This window comes from Strongylocentrotus purpuratus, unplaced genomic scaffold (assembly GCF_000002235.5).
Source record: "Strongylocentrotus purpuratus isolate Spur 01 unplaced genomic scaffold, Spur_5.0 spur5_scaffold_7, whole genome shotgun sequence".
Taxonomy (NCBI): Eukaryota; Metazoa; Echinodermata; class Echinoidea; order Camarodonta; family Strongylocentrotidae; genus Strongylocentrotus; species Strongylocentrotus purpuratus.
In genome coordinates, this window is record NW_022145613.1 from 369980 (window position 1) to 391481 (window position 21502).

The window sequence follows — 21502 nt, forward strand, 5'->3', positions numbered from 1 at the left end:
AATAGTTTGACATATTCCTATCCAATCTTTGCTTTTTATTCATAATACCTGATACAAGGAGCCCATGCAACAAATTTTTGAGATTCATATAGCTTATTCATTTCAACTTCTTTTTCTCCCGAATTGTATAAATATTTCAAGTCTTTCATGAGTGGATGAATCCATCTTGGTTGTACATCATAACGATTTGCTCTACCTTAATTTCCTACAATAACCTAATTCTTAATTTCAACCCTGAACCCATCACTATTCCTCACACTAATCCTAACACTAACCTAAAACTCCATTTAAAATCTTAATCTAACCCTATATACTTTTGACGAAACCAAGCCAGGAACATGCATTTTCGCAGGAGTAATATAATGTCGGATCACCAAATCTTTGTCCGAATATTTAAACTGCTAAATGTTCAAGCGAGACGCAAATAAAACTAAATTCTTATTGATTGATACAATATTTCATATAAAACCTGAAAAATTGGATCTTGAAATCATGGATAAATTAAAACAAGTTTACGTTACTTATACAAACAATTAACGAAATAATGAAAATATATTTAATGAGCTTCACTTGTTCAGCATTATCTGTTAGGTTATTGTTTATATATCTAAGAAAGTGAACTTGTATCTGCATATTTACTCATTTCCATTGTGTTTTAGTTGCTCCGGAGACACGATGGAATAGTAATTAGTTTTCCTTCACACCTTGGAGGTAATAGGAAGCAGAAGAAGAAATCATTATAGCGTGACCAGAGACGTATAGACGGACGTGGTCCTAATTCCGTCCGTTTGATTTCCGCCTTGACCAGTGGTCAAACAAGGAAAAGATGAAGGAAGGAATCCACACACTCACATGTCCGCTTCTTCTGACAATCCTTGAAAAACACATATCAAATCAAACACATAAAAAAGAATCCTTTTTATTATAGTAACCGAGTGTTCTCTGTCGATTAGCTATTGTATACCCGACAGGAAGGAGAACATAATTATTCATGATCTTACCTGCTCGGTGATTTGACAATAGTTGTTGGATTTTCTTTGGGGTTAAAAATGATGGGGATGCGGAAATGTTGTTATTTTGTACATTTTCGTTGTATTTTGTTATCATAGAATAGTATGCATTATACTTTTACATACTAAAATCAAAACATTAATGAACATATTTTATACGAAGAAATCCCCATTTTAAACTTAGAGTCGACTTGACAGTCCACAGGCTGATTCAATATGGAGGGAGCAATCCCCCGACCCCCCCTCCCACCCTCCACGGCTCCACCCACCACCACCACCACCACCACCACCACCACCACCACCACCACCACCACCACCACCAACATCATCATCGAATGGACACACAAAGAGGAAGAGGATCACATTATTGAAGCAATTCACACAAAGGTAGACAGAAGAACAATCCCTCTCGTGGGAAATTAGAAGTGGCGGTTTCGGATCCCCCCCCCCCCCAAAAAAAGAGTATAATTTATATTCCTTAAATTTAATGTAGATTTAATTTAGAAAATGTACTATACGATATTCTTTCATAGTTCTTCGAAATTCGAATAAAAACAATGAGAGCGCTTTTAAGATATTTTACCCTTGCTATTACCAGAATCAAGCTTTACATTCAGACTGCATGGGTGGCAGTGCATAGGGGAGGGGTATGTTGTGAAGGGATTGGGGTATAATGATGCCAAGTCATTCCTCTGATATAAAATCCATCTTCTTATAAATACCAAGAAGACAAGAGTCAAAGGTAGGCAATTTGTTTGTTTGTAATTGACATGTTTGGGTTAAGTACACACTGAACAGTCATAATCCAGTCATAAAAACCAAAGGTATGTCAACGTTTGGTGTTCAATCTTATACCAGTATATCCTCTCAATACACCTTCTTCGTTAAAACTTCGTTTTATTCAGTTTCCATATATTGTATACACGTAGCAGTTTTCCACTGTATAATGCTTGTTTGTTCCGCCATTTTGAAATTTCTGGTTATTATCTATCTTCTTTTAAGTGCAATATGAAAATCGTTTTTCATGAAAAAAATTTATTAAGCGATCTGTCTTCTAATACATTATCTTACAATCACAGTCTTATTTTATGTCACAAGGAAGATCATCCAGCCAAGAAAAACACATTTTGTTTTAAGGTTGCTTTTGTTCACAATGAAGAATTAATTTCAAACATTTATGCATATTTTCTTTTTGAAAGAATGGTCTATTTACTGTCCATTGAGAAAAATGATATTAAACGAATATTGAGAATCTGAATTCATTATGAACTAACATCTATGCTTATGATTATAAGTCTATTTTTTTTAAAAAACATTACTCGTCTGAAAGAAGGCGCGGTTTCAACTTTCAAACTGAAACTATAGATATTAATTTATTGATTTATTCGTCCACAATATGGAAATATACTTCCCACCAGCATTACAATAATACAAGAAACAGAGTACAATAATATGAGACATGCAAAACAATCAAGCAAAATGTTTTAACAGTATGTCTTTGTAACCTTCATGTAAATCGGTACGTCGTGGTTTTTAACTTGGCTCGATCGTCTGTCTTGCCTGTAGACAGGTTATCGAGAATACTCCTATCTAGTGCCCTGATTTAGGTCATCAGATTGAGATGATTTGTTACATCACCCTAACAACTAGAACATCAAACAGAATTTATCAGATAAATGTTGTTTTCGCTGTTGTTGATACTGTCAGCGCCTACATACCAAAATGTCTAGGACAAGTCGAGCCAACACGCATGATAATCCGAAACTGTGAATTATATTACAATAATTTGGTTTATTAATTGTGAATGCTTGACCCCCCCCCCCCACATACACACATATAAACACCTGTCAGGGGGTAATGTTAAATGTATAGGTTTATGTAGATATCTATCATGGAATGTATGACAGTGAGCTAGTTGTTGCTGTTGATTGTACCATAAATCATATATCCCAAATTACCCTTATAGATGTGTACAGCCCAAATATTTAGACCCCACCCCCTGTATAAGAAAATAAATCACCTCAAACTGTTTTCATTAGTTCACAACAAAATATGATATAGGTTAGACGAAAAGATTGGAAGTAAACATTAAATCGTATAGAACATTAAATACATATTTTTAATAGTTTGACAAGAAATGTAATGATTGTTTCAGCAGATCCAGGATTATGGTACCTTAAATGTCAAACGGGCAAAGAGAACAAAATACAAATACGGGATGTGGTCAATGTGTTTTTTAATTTGTATTATTTTCTTTTCAACCAGAGGGGCCCCTCTCTAGATCCGCCAATGTTCAGTCTAGTTTATTACAATGGTGATGAGACTTTCAAATATAAATAGAGACACCTTTTCGTCACGTTCTACACGCAACGTTTCCAAAACAAGTTACATTTCTTTAAAAAAAAATGTTCTTTTCATGTCCTCCACTTGACGTATATTTATTCATTTTGTTTATTTAATGGCGGATAATATAGTATTTTCACTTTATTAAAAAAATAAGGACATGAAGATGACACTCCTTGCAATGAAAGCTTGATAGAGTTTGTGTATAACCTTGCTGCATGCATGCCGAAGCAGCATTCATCTTATTCAATCTCAAATCCACGTGTTCAATCTTATCACTCACAACACTCATAAATAGCCTCTTTTATACACGCTCATATCTCTCTCGAAATTGAGACAAATTTAATCGAGCTGATAAAAAGACAGTTATGATAATAATGTATTATCATAATCGTTCTTTATCAAACCCACAATGTATTATCACAACATAGAAGATTAAGAACCATAAACCACCTCATTCGGCTATTCTAGCTTATCGTTTGGCTGTTTGAGATTAATCAGATACCGATAAGAACCAGTGGATATAGTTATGTCGTTAATATCCCGACAAATTTGTTTGTCATTACGATGAAATGATGATTAAATTATGAGGAATAAAAGGCTTCTTTATTGAAGTAAGTGTTGTATTGCTAACGCTTTGTCTTTGCTTTTGTGAAACTTTTTATTTTTATTTCTTGATATTACTTAGGACCATGCTAACATCCCCACATGACGTTACCAAAATTCTTTAAGTTAGGCCTATTTTGTTATAATCATTTAGAACGCCTTTGCTTCATTTTGCCTAGTCTCGTTTCACACATAAACCCTATCGTTCGTGTCTATGAGTATGAATGTATTTTCTAGCGAACATAACTGAGAAAAGACCCAAAGTTATAGGCTTGCGCACGGTCCTGTATACCAGCGGATGATGCGGATGACGAAGATTATGATGATGGAGCTGAGGAAGATGAGGATTGTGGTGATAATGATGTGGAGGAAAGAGGAGGAGGAAGAGAAGGGTGATGATTATAATAACGACGACGACGACGATGATGAGGCACTAAGCAAATGTAAGACAAGAACTTCAAAATGTGGTGTAAAATACAGAACGTCCAAGAAAGAAAAAAAAATCAAACGCTTTTTATATATATAATTCTTTGTTTTTCAAAAAGTAAAAGTAATTTCAAATGATATATTGATTACATTAATCCATACATGCTTCACTGAGCAACATTGTTTGGAAAATGGCATGTAAAAATCCATTTGTGCCGGAGTTTGGTGAAACAGTGAAAACGGATCACACTAGAACATGACCGGGAGAAAACACGAATTTTAAAACCTAATTAAAGATTGTTTTCATGTGCTTTTTTTTTAATAATCATAAAATAAAGGATAATTGATATAGTGATGATGGTGAGGCTAAAAGGCCATTATGTTGTGCTCACATGTAATTAGGTCTCTAATTTTGCAGTGATTTTTGCATTTTTCAGAACTACATGTGCAACTTTTAGGAAACGCAAAACGGAGAGTTGGATGATATTTCCACAACAATCACGAGTAAGTGGGTGTCTTATCTTACATTACAGTAAAGGGGAAGGTATGGTCTAATGGATACATAAGGCAGAAAAATAAACATCAGAATGTGTAAATTTTTCCTTTCAGGATGGGCACCTTTTCATTCACAAAGGGGGCACTTTTTCACTGCTCAAGGTTTATTTATTGGTTTTGTAAATTCGAAGAGTTTGTTTAAATTAATTAGTTCATTTTCTAATAATAAAACCTATCATACCTTTATAAAGAATTGCACGTTATTCCCCCTTTTATTGGAGGGGTGGGTTGGTTTATAGGCTCCTACAACTACATATGGACTCGTTCTGAGGTATATATCAAATTCTTTTTTTTTTGTCGACGGAATAATGTTTGCATAAAACAAACTAATCGATTTTGTTTAATACTTACTCACTTTGAAGACATTCAACTACTATGAGATAACAGTTTCTTCGTGTTTATGCTCTCCTCTTCTTGGATATTACTGCATCATTGATCAATTCAATAACTGGAATAAAATGAATCTTTCTATTGACAGTGCATATTAATAACGATGTTAATTCCGGTTTCAGTTCACTGTGTCTAAGATGACGCCATTGATGACGAGTATGAAGTCAACATGTGACGTGTTAGTACACTTGACCGACAACACCCAGCAGTTTACCCAACACTTCTACGTTGGAAGGATACTTTGCCCGTGGCATATACCACTTCAAACTTACCCACTCGAAGCAGAAATGTATACAACATGGAAACTTTCAGAAAATATGGTACTTCAAGTCGCTCGTCGACCAGCATAAACGTGTGCTACACTAATCCACTGTCATTAAGATTCATAACATCAGCAAGGTATCGTCTAAATTATCAATTTGTAGATTATGAGCTTTCAAGGAGGCTGTCGCTTTTAAAACTACTGCAAAAAAACGTTTTCTTTTGTTCGAATTAGACAAAAAGATTGGACTTTAAGGTCATTCGTGGAATGAACAACCATAATCTTTGGAACTTAAACATCATTAACTATGATATTATGAGTACATCTAGCGGGAAAACATATATTGTATTTGTTGAAAGTAAATGTTACGGTTAAAGAGCGTCTGTTTTAATCCAAGTTATAACCAATACTAAAACTATAACTATACTATAATTTACATCATTTAAATACAACATTTTTAGTGTGATGAGAGCAATGTTTTTTTTTTTTTTTTTTTTGGGGGGGGGGGGGGCAACCATTTAATCCAAGAGGAAAGTACTAAGCATTTGTTAATATTTCGAATCATATAGAACACCAAACAAATTACAATTTATAACTCCTCTCCAGTTTAATGAATTGTCATTGGGGGGAATCGTTGTTTCATGTATTAATGAATAATATGTTTTCCTGCACATTACTATTTCGTGTTTATAGATGTTGTTTGAAAAGATAACCGGAGGTTCTAAAATCATGCCACTCCATGCACTTGCTACGGGGTTCTAATGTCATATTTGGTAAAATTGGAAAACTGTAATATTTTGTATGGTCGGTTAAAAACAGTGATGATGGGCTACGCTTGGGTCACTGTCATAAAACAAGTGGTACCTGAAAAAATATCATGGGGGAAAGACGAAAAGAGAGAGAGAGAAAGGGAAAGAGAGAGAGGGGGAAAGACGGAGAGAGGGAAAAAGAAAGAGAGAGGGGCAAAAGTGGGAAAGAGAGTGTGTGTGTATGTGTGTATGTGTGTGCGTGTGTGTAAGTGAGAGAGAGACACACACAGAGAGAGACAGAGAGAGAGAGAGAGAGAGAGAGGGGGGGGGGGGGGAGATAGAGAGTTGAACAGTCTATAATTTGGTCACTAGATGGCAGTATATCACACACTTGATATAGCACATACAGTGTATAGAAAAATTACATTTGCCATAGTGTAGATGTTTGGCTACTCTAATTAAAAATCAATCCAAAGTAGCCACTATCCTAAATGTCTCGGGACACATTTTAATGTCCCATTAAAAAGAACTGATTCAGAATCAGTTTGCTGAAGACAAAATAAGAAGTCGAACAGCCTTCAACAAAGAGTTAGCCACTATGGTAACACACATCTCATTACCAGCAGTTATTAAAACCTTCTCATACTCCATATCAGATATATCATGATAGATCCTCATGTACACAAGAACAAGAAATTTGTAATAAAACCAGTGTAATGTATAGATTTATAGTATTTAATAAAATAACTTCTGTTAACATATCACCATATTATTGCCATGATCCAGAAATGCTCATCACCCAAATATTACCACATGCTCATTCTGCTGGTACCATTGTTTATACATATACATGAATAACAAATATTTGTACTGAATGATGGAATTGATCTACTTCATCAAACTCCATAAGTAATGGAATATGAAAGGTAAGCCAGTGTACATACAAAATAATTCATATGCTATTAAGCACGGTTTTGATTCAATCTTAACATGAAAATAAAAAAGATCATTCAGATGATCTACACTGAAGAATGTTTATATATGTATATATGATGGTAGGATATAATCTCAACAGTTTTGCTTTTTAAAATAGAAAAAAAAAAAAGAAAGAAAGAAAGAAAGAAAGAAAGAAAGAAAGAAAGAAAGAAAGAAAGAAAGAAAAAAAGAAAAGAAAAGAAAGATAGCTGGAAAGAAAGATAGAAAAAAGAAACAAAACATACTTAATGATACAAATGTTAATGAAATTTCAATACATGATAAATTATAATGTAAAATGGCTTTGTAAATATGTCATTACTTTGCAAAGTGACCCTTTAATACAGCTTGACCTACTTTTCTCTTTTTATAAACAAATAAAACAAAACAAAATGAAGATAGATAGAATATTCTACCTCCGTTAACAAGAATAAATCAAATGTCAATTGAATTTGTGAATTCTTAATCAGTAGATGCATCCATTGGGGTGATACTTGATTGAGTAATCCCTTTGGCAGCTCACTCAGGTAGCTGTACAGGCAATACAACATGCACTCATAATCTCAACAAATTGCATAGTTACATGAAATATTTCACTTTATCTATTGTATAGAACTAGCACTTAATAGTGTTTTAAGCTTTTTAAATTATAAATATTGTAAGTGTGTTCGATATTTTTGATGCCCAAACAATTCTAATATCATTAAACTCATGGCTCCTATGGTAGTTTGTGAATGCTGAAATGACATATGATGAAGCATAGTAAGATGTATACACAGACCTTCCAAATAAAATATAATTTGATAGAAGATGTAAAGAAAAAATAAAGAATAAGGACAATTTGGTTTGGACTAACTATTAAGACAATTCTATGACAATCTACTTACAGGCAATCAAATGCAATTATTTCAGTAGCTGACATCAGTTATAGAAACTTGAATACAAATTTATGAGAAAAGGGCACAGATCTTATATAAGTAAATGTATATATAGGTTTCTGTGTGTGTAGTTTACAGCTGGTTTTCTTTGTTTGTTGCAGATGTGAAAAAGCAATTAATATATGAAGATTGATTATTACATTCTGCGTTTTGATCGCAATTTCAGAGTGATTCATTTCATTACCGAACCTCACTGCCACAGTATCAATCACATCATTCTTCATGATCTAAGTCATTCAGTATACATAGCATTCTTTCCTTTATTGATTATTCACCATGGTTTATATTCACACCTCCGTACGGGCTGTGGATGGAAAAATCTGCCCAAGAGTTTTTAGCTGTAAAAAATGTAATTTAAATAAGAATTGCTACATTTCTCTTCATGAAGCAGAAACATGGGTAATATATTCCCATGGAAGATATATATTCCATGCCCTATTCGAGAATATGAGCTGTAAAAAATATCATTTGAAACATGGGCAGTATATCATCATGGACGGTTGCCCAAACTCTCCTAATCAATGGCACTGTCCTTGGTAATGCTAGGGCGCCCTCATAGGTTGCTCTTCCAGCAGTACTTCTCATCAGATGCTGCCCTCACTGTTCAAAGGAAGCATAAGACATGACATTAATGCAATGATTTAATTTTGGTATTTTACATACCGGTACACTTCTTTTTTTTTAATTGACAAAATATATCCAATGCATTGTTTTAATAATATTAATTCAAAGCACCATCTTTCATTTATACAATACAAAAAACAAACAAAAATACAATCCGATCTAATCTGAGAATGTGTAGAAGACTTTGGACTTTGCTAAACCAAAGGCATTGATGAGGCTAAAAAATACAGTATATATTATATGATTCAGAGAAAGGAAAAAGGCTAGCTGTATGCATTATCTGGATTTCTGAAAGCTGGATGTATATATTTATTTATCAGATGAATAAATCAACTTTAGCTTGAATAAGGAGTACTGACAAATATGGCATCATGAAATAATAAAGTAACCTACATATTCAAAACTGGAATTGGATTTAGGATTGTCATATTATCATCCATTCACTTACCAATCTTTCCTTCCTTCTCTAGTTTCTCTAGATGATGCGAGACATTTCTGGCTGCAGCAGGGTGAAGGATTTCTGGCGTTTCCTGAAATGTAACAAAGAGACAAACAGTTTTGAATGAATTGTGTACTAATTGCCCAACATAATACCAACCTATCAGAATTGAACATTCCTGAAAAATGTATGCCAGAATTATTGTTGAATTATATAAACTAAACAAGATGGGGAGGTTGAGAGAACTGATCTTAATCAACCATACATGTCCAAATTTCTTGGGTCTCCACGTTTAAATGTTACATGATCTACTCAAGGTCATCTGCAACCCCACTGCCATACACGTGGACCTCAATAAATTGACTACCGGTACATTTACCCATGTTTGACACAGAAAAACAAATATATCACACCAAATTTGTTTCAGAGACTTCAACCATAAGCTGTACCTGAAGTGAAGACTCTTCTGCATGGACCTCTATTCAAAGTGAAGACCAATCTGAATGATTAGGAAGATTGTGGATCATGGATAGAATCTAAGGGGCAGTGTTCCTAAAAGCTCCTGGATTTTAAGGGTCTCTTTTAGTCTTTAATGACTTCTTTCTCTGCAAGTATGTTTGATTCACTAAACAAAGTAATTAGTATACAAACATATTGCTGACCTTAATACAGTCACGTTAGTTTTTAGAGGGAGAGCACAAAGCTGAAGCAGGAGAGAATTATTTTTAAGCATAAAGGAAAATTTGGAAAAACCATCCAAGAACAGAAGATCTACAGCCTAAATAAGTAAAGTTGTTTTTTCTGTTGTTTTAACCAACAATTCATCTAACCCTTGAGGTTGTTTTCTTTCAAGCATGTCACCAAGACTGTAGAAGAAGAAGAAGACGAGGGCTTACTGTGTAGATGATCTTGACAAGATCCATGGCATCCATGTCTGTACTGCCATGTTCCTGAAGCACTGCACTGATCTGACTCTCTCTCAGGTTACGATGATCAATATACATCTGAAGCTTAGGCACAGCTTCATCAACTATGGGGCCGTGGCCGGGATAAAGCCGTTCAGGCTTGAGGGAGACTAGTAATTCCAGAGATTTCATGTATGTATAGAGGTCTTCAAACACCTGAAAGAAAGAGAGAGTTGAAGAGAGATAGAGAGAGAGAGAGAGAGAGAGAGAGGGGTGAGAGAGAGAGAGGGGGGGGTGGAGAAAAGGGGGAGAGAGGGAGGAGAGAAAACAAATCAGTGAATTACATGATCAAATATAGTAAAAGTTTTGTGTAAAGATGAATGTAATATGAAATTGGAATATATAAGTCAACCTTTAAGCCTCATAAAAGTATTGGTATTGTGTTTATTACAAGCCAACATGCAAAGATCAAGACATCATTGTCACATACTTCCTATGCAGGTATATTCAATCTATCAATTCTGAATTATACAGATAGTAACAAATATGTTATAATATCTGAGTGGATGTACGTGTGTGTTTGTGTGTGTGGGGGCACATGATTAAAAACGAATAGGTAAAAAGAATAAGGTTACATTTACACCAGGGGGTCATAAATGTGACAAAAATGATGACAAGTAAGAAAGGAGAAAAACTGCTCCTTTTGTATAGGCGTTATTAGTCACAAAAAAATTTAAGATATATTTTGCTATGGGGCACATGTATACAAATTCATACAAAATTGTATTCCATTATTTAGGTAAATGTAAGCCAGAGTGGGTTTCGTCAATTAGAATTTGAATTGTTGTTTTACATCCTCAAAGGTCTATTTCATTACGAATGAGTTTATGGATATCTCTCAGTCACCCTTATCAAGTGTTTGGTTCATAATAGCTTGGAGGTGATACTTACAGCTGTACCTTCTCCTAGAACACAGTCACCGGTAAATACTGTATTCTCTTCCTCTAGTACTAATATCATATGATCATCAGTATGGCCTGGAGTGTACACAGCCCTACAATCAAAGAAAAAAGAAGAAGTTTTATTAGTTCAGGATGACAGCTTTCATAATTAACATATGTCATACTTAATCAAATTGTTCTGAGTGCATTAGATGAAAATATGAAATATATCAAAAAACAAAGGCAATGTAATTGGTCACATGATGTCATGTGACTACTGTAAAAGTAATTCTGACATTCTAGTCATCTTTTCCCCTCATAAAGGATGGGGAATTATTATTCATGATAAATACAGGAAATATAAAGGGTATGCATTATGTGAATCGTGTTGACAAAATTTATCTGTTCCCCTTCACATTGTTATACAAAACATACATAATGATATACAGTAGGCTTGCGGGTGCACCATGTGAGAGAGAGGGAGGATTGAGGAGTCTTGAAAAGGACTTTCGGTAATCTTTCTTGAGGGTTTGTTAGTCCTGAAAAGGACTGTTGGTATAGTCTTGAAAAAGACTGTTGGTTATCTTTCTTAGCTTATAGTTCTAAGGAGAACTATAGCGCTTGGAGAGGATGAGTGGTGGGAATGGCTCGACGTTTCAAACAGGTTGACTATCCATCATCAAGATGATGTATGACTAATGATGCTAATTTCAAGAATTGTAAGACTGTTCAACAGCTCAAACAATCAGATAAACAACACCTCCTGAACTCATAAATGATAAATATTTTGTTTATGTTTTATGTTGCCTATCTTTTCTTCCTTATGATTTTTTTAAAATTTGATGCTAATAATAATAATAATATTTAATTTTTATGTTTTATGTTTTTCCTGTTATGATTTTTGATATTTTCTTACAATGTAAAATATGTTATGTGTATACTTTGTTAAGGGGTCATTTTCAATAAGCCAATTAGTGCTATTCATGATCCCGCCACTATTATTCATATGTATTTGTTATTGATTTGTAAATTGTTTTTAAATTGAAAATGAATTGAATTGAATTGAAGAGTGGCGATAGCCATCACCTAATACACGGAACTACATCATATAAATGCAGAGAAACTGACCTCAATGTAGCGCCCTCTGTTTGTACTTTCTCTCCATCTTGAAGGTAGTTGTATTTGAGTTTACCTCCACTGATCTCTTCATCTTGGTAAGGATGACGTGGCAGCTTCGACACCTTCACATCGTCTTCTGTTAAACAAATGGTAGTGAATATTGAATTCCAGATTATACTGTCAAACCAGAAAGTTTGCATGAAATATGCATGAAATATTCATGAACTTTGCAAGTGGTTCAAATTCATGAAATTTTTGTGCCATGAAATAATTTAATTGCAATTGAAACTAGATGGAACTTCGACTGCGCGAAGTTGAAAATGATGCCTCCGTCATAGAGCAATTTTACAAACCAAAACAGAAGAAATGTTTCAAATTCAAGTTTAATTGTAATCCATTAATAGGTTCTCAGAATATGATTACAAGCAATTTCTCATTTACATATATGACCCTTTGATCTTTGACCTCATGACCCTAAAATCTACTCAGTTCATTGGCTCTGCATAATGAGCCCATGACCTCTGACCTTTGACCTCATGACCCAAGAATCTACTCAGTTCATTGGCTCTGCAAGATACATACATGATCTAAGTTTGGCAGGAATCCATCGATCTGTTCTAATGATAATGCGATCACGAGCTGTTTTTGCATACATAATGAACCCTGTGACCTTAGACCTCGTGACCCCAAAATCTAATCAGTTCATCGGCTCTGCAAGATACATACATGACCAAAGTTTGGCAGGAATTCATCAATCGGTTCTTCAGATAACGCGATCACGAGCTGTTTTTGCATACATAATGAGCCCTGTGACCTTTGACCTTTGACCTCGTGACCCCCAAAATCTACTCAGTTCATCGGCTCTGCAAGATACACACATGACCAAAGTTTGGTAGGAATCCATCAATCAATCGGTTCTTCAGATAACGCGATCACGAGAACGGAACGTACGGACGGACGGACAACCCGAAAACATAATACCTCCGGCTACTTCTTAACAGAGGCATAAAAACAGTAATTCGCACAATTCATGAAAGATTCTTGACATTAAAGTTTCTGGTCTTTACAATAGTTCCTCTTAATGAAAATGATTCTCAAGAAATGCAATTGCCCATTAATTTGGGCAATTTAGTAAAAACTAATTGAACAATTACCAGATGTGGTGCTGCTCTTGTGACTGTTTAAAAACCATTGTTCATTCCCTTTACTTCCAAAGGAGAGGTTTATTCCTTGAAATACAGTGTGCTGATACTGGCTACAATGATAGAGCCAGGGAAATCATTTCTAAGAACAATTTATGATATGATTTGATGTGATTATAAAAATCATGTCATAGATGAATACAACATGCATGTATAGAGGCACTCTAAACATGCCGCGTTATTATGATTATTATTGATAAGCTTTCAAGTTCACTTACTTAATTGAAGTTCTTGAAAGATATCCGCTATACCTCCTACATGATCATGATGCCAATGAGTTACAAGGATCTCTTGTATTGAGGTACCATTCTCTGCAAGAGTACTCCTTAAATTCTTGAGAAACTCAGGTTTGTTTTCCTCCCCAGTATCGATCAACACTCTCCTATATAGACACAAGCAAAATAAAATAGCAAAACAAAAAATTATTTATACAATAAAGAAAGTAATACAACAAGTGCCCAGTTCTGATGGAAGAACATGTCAGGCATTAACTACCTGGTACGCTTTACAAATAATAGAAATTTGAATTTTGAAATGTACCTGTTTCCAGAACCAATTAAGTAACAATTGGTTCCTTGTAGATGCCCAGGACTGGCATTGTCTCCTAAAACTCTCCACACAAGATCAGATATTTGAGAAATGTTAGGAATGTATGCAGACATGATTAAAGCTGTGAAAGATTACATGTATGTGGTACAGTCCTATATCGGTTTGCTATCAATTAAAAAATGTGATGGTACCCTCATCTTACACACTTCCTGTCACTTTATCATGCATGAAGTAAACACTTTCAATTCTCATTGATTAGCTTTTTCACTTGTAGCAAAAGAGAAAATGAAACAAAATTTGTTACAAATCGTCTGTTGAGAGCCAGAAGGGTCTTAATTCTGTGTAATCAGTATAGGAGTTAATACCTTCTGGCTCTCAGCAAACAATACGTTACATGTAGGCTACCGTAATTGTTATGTATACCACCAATGTAAATTACTTAATGCACATTTGGAACATATGTTGTAGTATTCAACTATACCTTGTTCCTGTTCCAACTATATAACAGTTTGTTCCAGCAAGGGTATAGGGGTTAGGGTTTAGACCAAGAACTCGCCACACACAATTGGATAACTGTGATACCTCTGGAAATGCAGCGGCCATATCCTTGGTTTCAATTATAAATCATATATTTATATTCTACAATGAAAATATAGTCTGTATCCCGTTGTCCTATAATCACTGACACTGGTTAAAAATGCTGCTCCAGACAAGTTATCAAGTGAGTGAGATACACAGCTATTATCAATGAAACATGCAACAACATGCCAAAGATCACACAGAATTTACAAAATTAAATGAAAAAGCGAAACAGCTCAGTTGAAGCTGGTAATACATGTACATAGCCCAGCTTTTTCATCCAGACGAATTCCTATGTTTCATACCGGTAGAAGGAACTGAGGCAGGGGTGCATGTACCTGCATAATTGCTCAACCGGAAATATAGATTGTAAAAGCAAAAATCTAGCCTTTCCTCATGCCATAAAATTGTCAATCAACGACACTTAGGAATATATATATTGCCTGTCAGTAGAAAGTAGAAAGCAAAATAGTTCCAGATTATGCATGTAGATCATTGGGGTGAATAGCCATTTGGTCTACAACCAGTTTGTTTAATGCCCATTTCGTCTACTACCCTTGGTCTAATAATCATTTGATGATTAATTGTTATTTTTGATTAATGAATAAGAGCATATGAATAAATAGTAGATAAAGTGGGCATTTCTTTTTTTTTTGGGGGGGGGAGGGGTAATTTTTATTGTCTTTTATAATTTAAAAAAATCCTTTTTACAACTTCAAAAAAAAAAAAAAAAAAAATTACCGGTGGTCTATATACAGTACTTTAATTTGAAGGTAAGTCATTACATATGTTTTCATCCATTGCACTAACAATTTTTATTTAAAATAATAAATATCATGATAAGTTTCATGAAATAATGCTTTCCTGTAATTTTTGGATGCATGGCTATGGCAAAATCATGCATCCGGTAATTACCGGAAAGCATGATTTTGCCATGCACCTGGTAAATCTGTAAAATAACAGATTTTTGTATTTTTGACGATTTTTTTTTTGGCCCCATTTAATAAAATAGATGATGCACAGGTTTTAATTTGTGGGTCGGTGGAATTGTGTGCACGAGGTACCTTCAAATTCGGTCTAAAATCAACTTGGCTGCTCCTCGTTCAAAGGTACCTTGTGCACACAATTCCTACCGACGCACTCAAACCTGTGCATCATTTTTATACCGGTACATGTATATACCGGTAAATCATAATTTTCAAGTATCTTTCAAACCATATTATATTGTTTAAGATAGTCAACAGCCAGGCCCGAGTCGTTACAGGTTTTGCAGAGCCTCGGTTTGACTTTTTGAACAGGGACCAGGGGCCGTTCCTAGAAACCGTCATAAGTCTAACTTCTTGACTATCCTATTGAAACATGTGTTATAGAATTAACACACGTTTCAATGGGATAGTCAAGAAGTTAGACTTATGACGCTTCTAGGTATGGGCCCCAGGTTCCTGAATGGGAATTTCCCCCACACAAAAAGTTGAGTGTATGCAGGACAGGAGTTGAGATTAAATTAATATGCAATAGACAGACAGTTACTGCTTCCAAATCAATTTAAAAACAATACCGTAATCAACGTTGTATAAACTAGTGCTGTAACATCACGGATATCTCCAATTCCGTTTAACCGCCAGTCAAAACCGGACGGTTTTCGGTTAAACGCTTTAAAAAAATTATTTAAAAAAAAAAATAAAAAAAATAATAAAAAAAAAAAAAAAAAAAAAAAAAAAAAAAAAAAAAAAAAATCGTTTTTTTTAATTTTTTTTTTACCGACTCTGTCGGCAACTTTCATTTAACTGCGAGGTGCATTTAAAGGGGCCGATTTGTGCTTGTGAACTTGTCACAAATAGTAGTAACAATGTTGTTTTTAGAAGAATGTGTAAGATCATTAATGTAAATTAAAAACAGTAGAGGACCTAATGTAGGACCGAACCTTGTGTAAAAGTTGGATGAATTATTATTATAAACTACATATTGAGATGATGAGATCTATTACAAAGATTACTTTCAAACCAAGATGACAGACAAATTGGAGTGTTGTTCTAGTTTTGGAGTGGTGAGTCAACACACAGATTACTGAGCTGGGAGACATTGCCAGGCATAGTGCCAGCTGGAGGGGCATAAATCGAAACTTTAAAAAAAAAAAAAAAAAAAAAAAAAAAAAAAAAAAATTATAAAAAAAAAAAAAAAAAAAAAAAAAAAAAATATTTAAAAAAAAAAAAAAAGAAATCGGGAAAACGAAACCGTCCAATTGAAAACGGAATCCGCCATGGGCGGTCGGATACCGGACGGTTTAAACGTTTGACTACAGCACTAGTATAAACCGCCCTCGTGTATTAACTGTACCCCTCTTTTTCGCCCTTGGTGTACCGTGTATAAACCGCACCCCCGACTTTGAATTTTTTTCGGCGGCAAAAAGGTGCGGTTTATAAAAATTACGGTATACAAATGATGCACAGGTTTGAGTGCCTCGGTAGGGATTGTGTGCACAAGGTACCTTTGAATGGTTTGAACCCATGAAGCGCAGCTGAGTGGGTTTTAGACCATATTCAGAGACGCCAAGTTCAAAGATCGGCAATGCGTGACATTTTCATGATTCGGCACGCGAGCGTGCGTGCGAGGGTATAACATATGTATAAGGTATAGCGTTTTTTCACGTGATACTTGGTAGCTCTGCATATTCAAAGGTACCGCGTGCACACAATTCCATCGACCCACGAATTAAACCTGTGCATCATCTGTTTATAAGATGGGGCCCCAAAAATTGTCAAAAATACAAAATGTTGTTATTTTACAGATTTACCGGATGCATGGCAAAATCATGCGTCCGGTAATTTTTTTTTAAATTATAGAATTTTTCAATTTTTTTTTAACAGATTATAATTATCAAAAAACACGAAAAACTAATAATTATCACCAAAAAAAAATTATCAAAAAAATTATTTCAAAATTTTTTTTTTTTTTAAATTGAGAATTATTTTTAACAAAAGGATATCGGTGGTATCGATCGCCGATATCGCGTGCATCCAGTAAAAATAATTACATGGTAATTGACCAATCAGATTGCAGGGATTCTTCTACCCATCTTATAATCTAAATTGTACATCAGGAAGCAGGTGTACCATGAAGAAAGAAGAAAAAAGTGCCCTTAAACCAAGCTTCGATGTCCTCAAAATCTATAGATGTGTTATCTTATTCTTGTGTTTTGTATTTTCCTTGAAAAGCAATGTAATGGCAAATGATCAGCAAATTACTAAATTGTTCAAATTGTATTGAGTTCTCAAAAGTAATCAGACCATTAGCCGTGGTGATAAACAGGACATGACACTAACAGGGCTTTCTGTTTGATCTGATACCAAAATCATATTCCAGTCAAACTTTCTATTTTGGACTATTTTTTCAGCATCCTTAAAAAGTTCAGTATTTCACTCAAGTTTAAGCCCCACTTAAGTTTGAAAATTTCTCATTTTCGTCATATTTAAAGTAGTGCTGTAGTCAAACGTTTAACCATCCGGTATCCGACCGCCCATGGCGGATTCCGTTTTCATTTGGACGGTTTCGTTTTCCCGTTTTTTTTTTTTTTTTTTTTTTTTTTTTTTTTTTAGAGTTTCGATTTATGCCCCTCCACCTGGCACTATGCCTGGCAATGTCTTTCAGCTCAGTAATCTGTGTAATCCACTCAGAAACTAGAACAACACTCCAAATTGTCTGTCATCTTGGTTTGAAAGTAATCTTTGTAATAGATCTCAATATGTAGTTTATAGTAATAATTCATCCAACTTTTACAAACTGCGTACCACAAGGTTCCATCCTAGGTCCTCTACTGTTTTTAATTTACATTAATGAACTTACACATTCTTCTAAAAACCACATTGTTACTATTATTTGTGACAAGTTCACAAGCACAAATCGGCACCTTCAAATGCACCTCGTTTTTCTTTTAAAATTTTTTTTTTTTTTAATCGTTTAACCAAAAACCGTCCGGTTTTGACTGGCGGTTAAACGGAATCAGAGATATCCGTGATGTTACAGTACAGCACTAATTTAAAGTAAGGTACAAACTTGTAAGTTGTACTGAAATGCTCATTGATTTTTCTATTTCATGTGTGTAACAGTGTACCTATGGTGAGCTGAGTGTGTGTCAGTTATATGTGAAGTGCGTCACCTGTATAAAGCAGTGTGTTATGCAAGATGACGTATTTACTTTGATTTTACTTACTTTGATGTTGAAGCATAAAGATAAACTTATTTGCCCCTCCAGGTAATGCTATCTCTCTGGTATGGACTGTACTTAAGGGGGTGGCCGTACCAATATTTCCCAAGGATGGATTTGAACTGATTTACACTTGTTGCTCAGGGGCCGTTTCTCGAAACCAACTCCATGACAGTCATATCTTTGTCGCCGACCTACGGAGATGTCATGACGTGGATAAACCTTTTCACAAAGCCATGACAGACATGATATCGATATATCGCGATACAAGCAGCTCAAGAACATAATCTTTGTCACGATCCATTTGATTTATCACGAATAACCCAAAACAAGTTTTGGGGCTAAAATTGTTCAAAAGAAACATTTATATATTAATTCTCCTAAAATAAATAACAAATAGTGTCATTATCAAATGCAGATCATCAAATGATTTGCATATTTCTGTAAAGATTCCTAAATTGAAGAAAGAAACCGTGAGGTTTTTTTTTTCTCGACAATCCACTCACAAGGTAGTTGAAGGATACCGTAATGTGATAGTTTATCAATACATACTTTTTTTGTTTATTGTGACGAGGAATTTTAGGCAAAATACCTTTTCTCAGCCAGTTTTTATTCTAGAGTCTGATAATACTCGTTATATAATTGATTTGATATTGAAAATATAATTTGAAAGAAGTAATTAGAGAGGGAATAATAATGCACATAGGCCCCTAAGGTATGATGGTATCCTAAGAAAGACTATGGATTGACTATGGACAATGGTGTGTAACATTCTTATCTCTTCTATTTATATCTTATAGTTTCATGATTTTTGATTTAATGTTTATATTCAGCTTTTTTAAATTTCTGTATAATTTGTATTATCACTTCTGTACATTTGCATTTCACATCCCAGAGAATTACGTACCGAACTCGTCTATATTTTTCTCAAAATGATAGTGAAACTAATCGTACATTTCGCGGCACATGGAATACCAACAAACTGACTTGTGATGGCGCTTTACAGCAATTAAAAAGATATGATGGGTTCGGAGCAGTGACAACTCATTGTCGCGGAAGTTGTCGCTCATCTTGGCAAAGACGGCTTCGTGAAACACTTGGCTGACAAGTTGCGCGACAGTGGCGAGATGTCGTTGATCTTGTAGTTATGACGGTTTCGAGAAATGGCCCCCTGACTGCTGAGTCTGGTAAGACAGCATCAGATAAGACATGTTCCCTGAAAAGCATGGCTCTTCAAATGCCTTCATATTCTAAATATGTCATGTAACATCGTAAAAATCCAGGGTAGGATTTTTAGGCCACGTGTTCGTGTAGTCCCATATACATCTTTCTGTGTACAGTGTTTGTAACTTTACCAAGACTTAGCCAACTTTCTTATCATTTTGATGATTCCAGAACCTTGCAATACACACAAATTCTTATATGCTAGATGATCAACCTTTTCTGGTCGATTCCACACTGCTTCTTTCACAATGCAATCACATGACCAGAACTCAACTCCATCTTTAAAGAAAATCTATAATAAATTATTTGACAAAAACAGAATCACATTTTTGGTTTTTAAATTTAGGCCCACTTATTTAATTTAGGTGTAATGTAATGTAGCCGACCGTAGAGTGGCAAGTGACGGTCATGGCAAGTCTAGATTTCGACTAATATTTGAATTTAATAGGAACATTAATAATTAGACCTAGTGCCCGATAAGCTATGTGCAGTCATGCTTACCATAGTCTAAGTCACATTGCATATTTGATTGCTGCCATGCCAGTCTGTATTTAAAAACAAATTAATATCATCTTCTACATAGTACAGGGCTATCAACCCACCCAAATTTGGAGGGAGTCTCACGTCACCACGCTCATTCTCCCGCCGTCTCACCAGCTCGGAGTCGTACTAGCGGGAGAATCCCGCCACCACGCCCTTCCTACCGCTCTCCCGCTTTGATAATTGATGTAGATCTACAATGTAGAATCTCCTGGTTTATGAAAAAACTTCCTGTCAAACATGGGGGGGGGGGGGGGGGGGGGGGGTGAGCACTAAAAATAAAATCATTATTTGTAAATAAAATGTATTCAACACCCCCCCCCCCCCCCCCCCCCCCCCCCCCCCCCCCCCCCCCCCCCCCCCCCCCCCCCCCCCCCCCCCCCCCCCCCCCCCCCCCCCCCCCCCCCCCCCCCCCCCCCCCCCGCGGCGTTGAGCTATTGTACAAATACGATCTCCCTCGAAGCAGTTCCCCTCAGTTGACAACCCTAGCCCTGTCTTCTATTTTTCAACATTCCATCATTGCACTTCACTCCACTTTAGCTCTCTAGCCACTAGCCAGCATGGCGCCAGCTAGCTAGCTCTTTAACTCTTCAAGGTTCATCTTGTCAAGACAAGTCAAGTCGAAAATGACTTTCACAGGTATTAACGAGTGGGACTTAACATGGAATAAATTACTTGTTTCGAGTGGTATTTACCTCGTCCCTGTGCCAACAATGTAAGTGTTAGTGCCACGAAGCGTCATGGGTCCAGGATTGCATCCTAAAACTCGAATTATTCGAGCTGAAAGACGTTCGATATGTGGAAGTATAGTGCTCATTTTGCCGGAGTAAATCAATTCTTTTATCGTGTGACCTTTGACATGATTTTATTTGTTTTCTCTCGCATTTTCTCACTGTAAAAATCTCGTTGCAGTATGGTCGCA

General features: G+C 35.4%; 1 protein-coding gene across 3 annotated transcripts; it reads right to left on the reverse strand.

The window, feature by feature from the left end:
* Nucleotides 1-7055: 7055 nt before the first annotated feature.
* On the reverse strand, nucleotides 7056-21458 carry LOC580755 (endoribonuclease LACTB2). 3 transcript variants are annotated; one of them, XM_011668991.2, is made up of 7 exons: nucleotides 14025-14170; nucleotides 13703-13866; nucleotides 12292-12418; nucleotides 11174-11276; nucleotides 10214-10438; nucleotides 9327-9408; nucleotides 7056-8854 (listed from the first exon to the last, which is right to left on the reverse strand). In XM_011668991.2, the coding sequence occupies exons 1-7, from the start codon at nucleotides 14144-14146 to the stop codon at nucleotides 8808-8810; spliced, it is 870 nt and encodes a 289-aa protein (XP_011667293.2). In that variant the 5' UTR covers nucleotides 14147-14170; the 3' UTR covers nucleotides 7056-8807. The 3 variants fall into 3 exon arrangements, with proteins under 3 accessions (XP_011667293.2, XP_785886.3, XP_003724707.2); XM_780793.5 differs by lacking the exon at nucleotides 14025-14170 and adding an exon at nucleotides 21276-21458 and having other exon boundaries at nucleotides 8490-8854; XM_003724659.3 differs by lacking the exon at nucleotides 14025-14170 and adding an exon at nucleotides 14515-14894 and having other exon boundaries at nucleotides 8490-8854.
* Nucleotides 21459-21502: the final 44 nt, after the last annotated feature.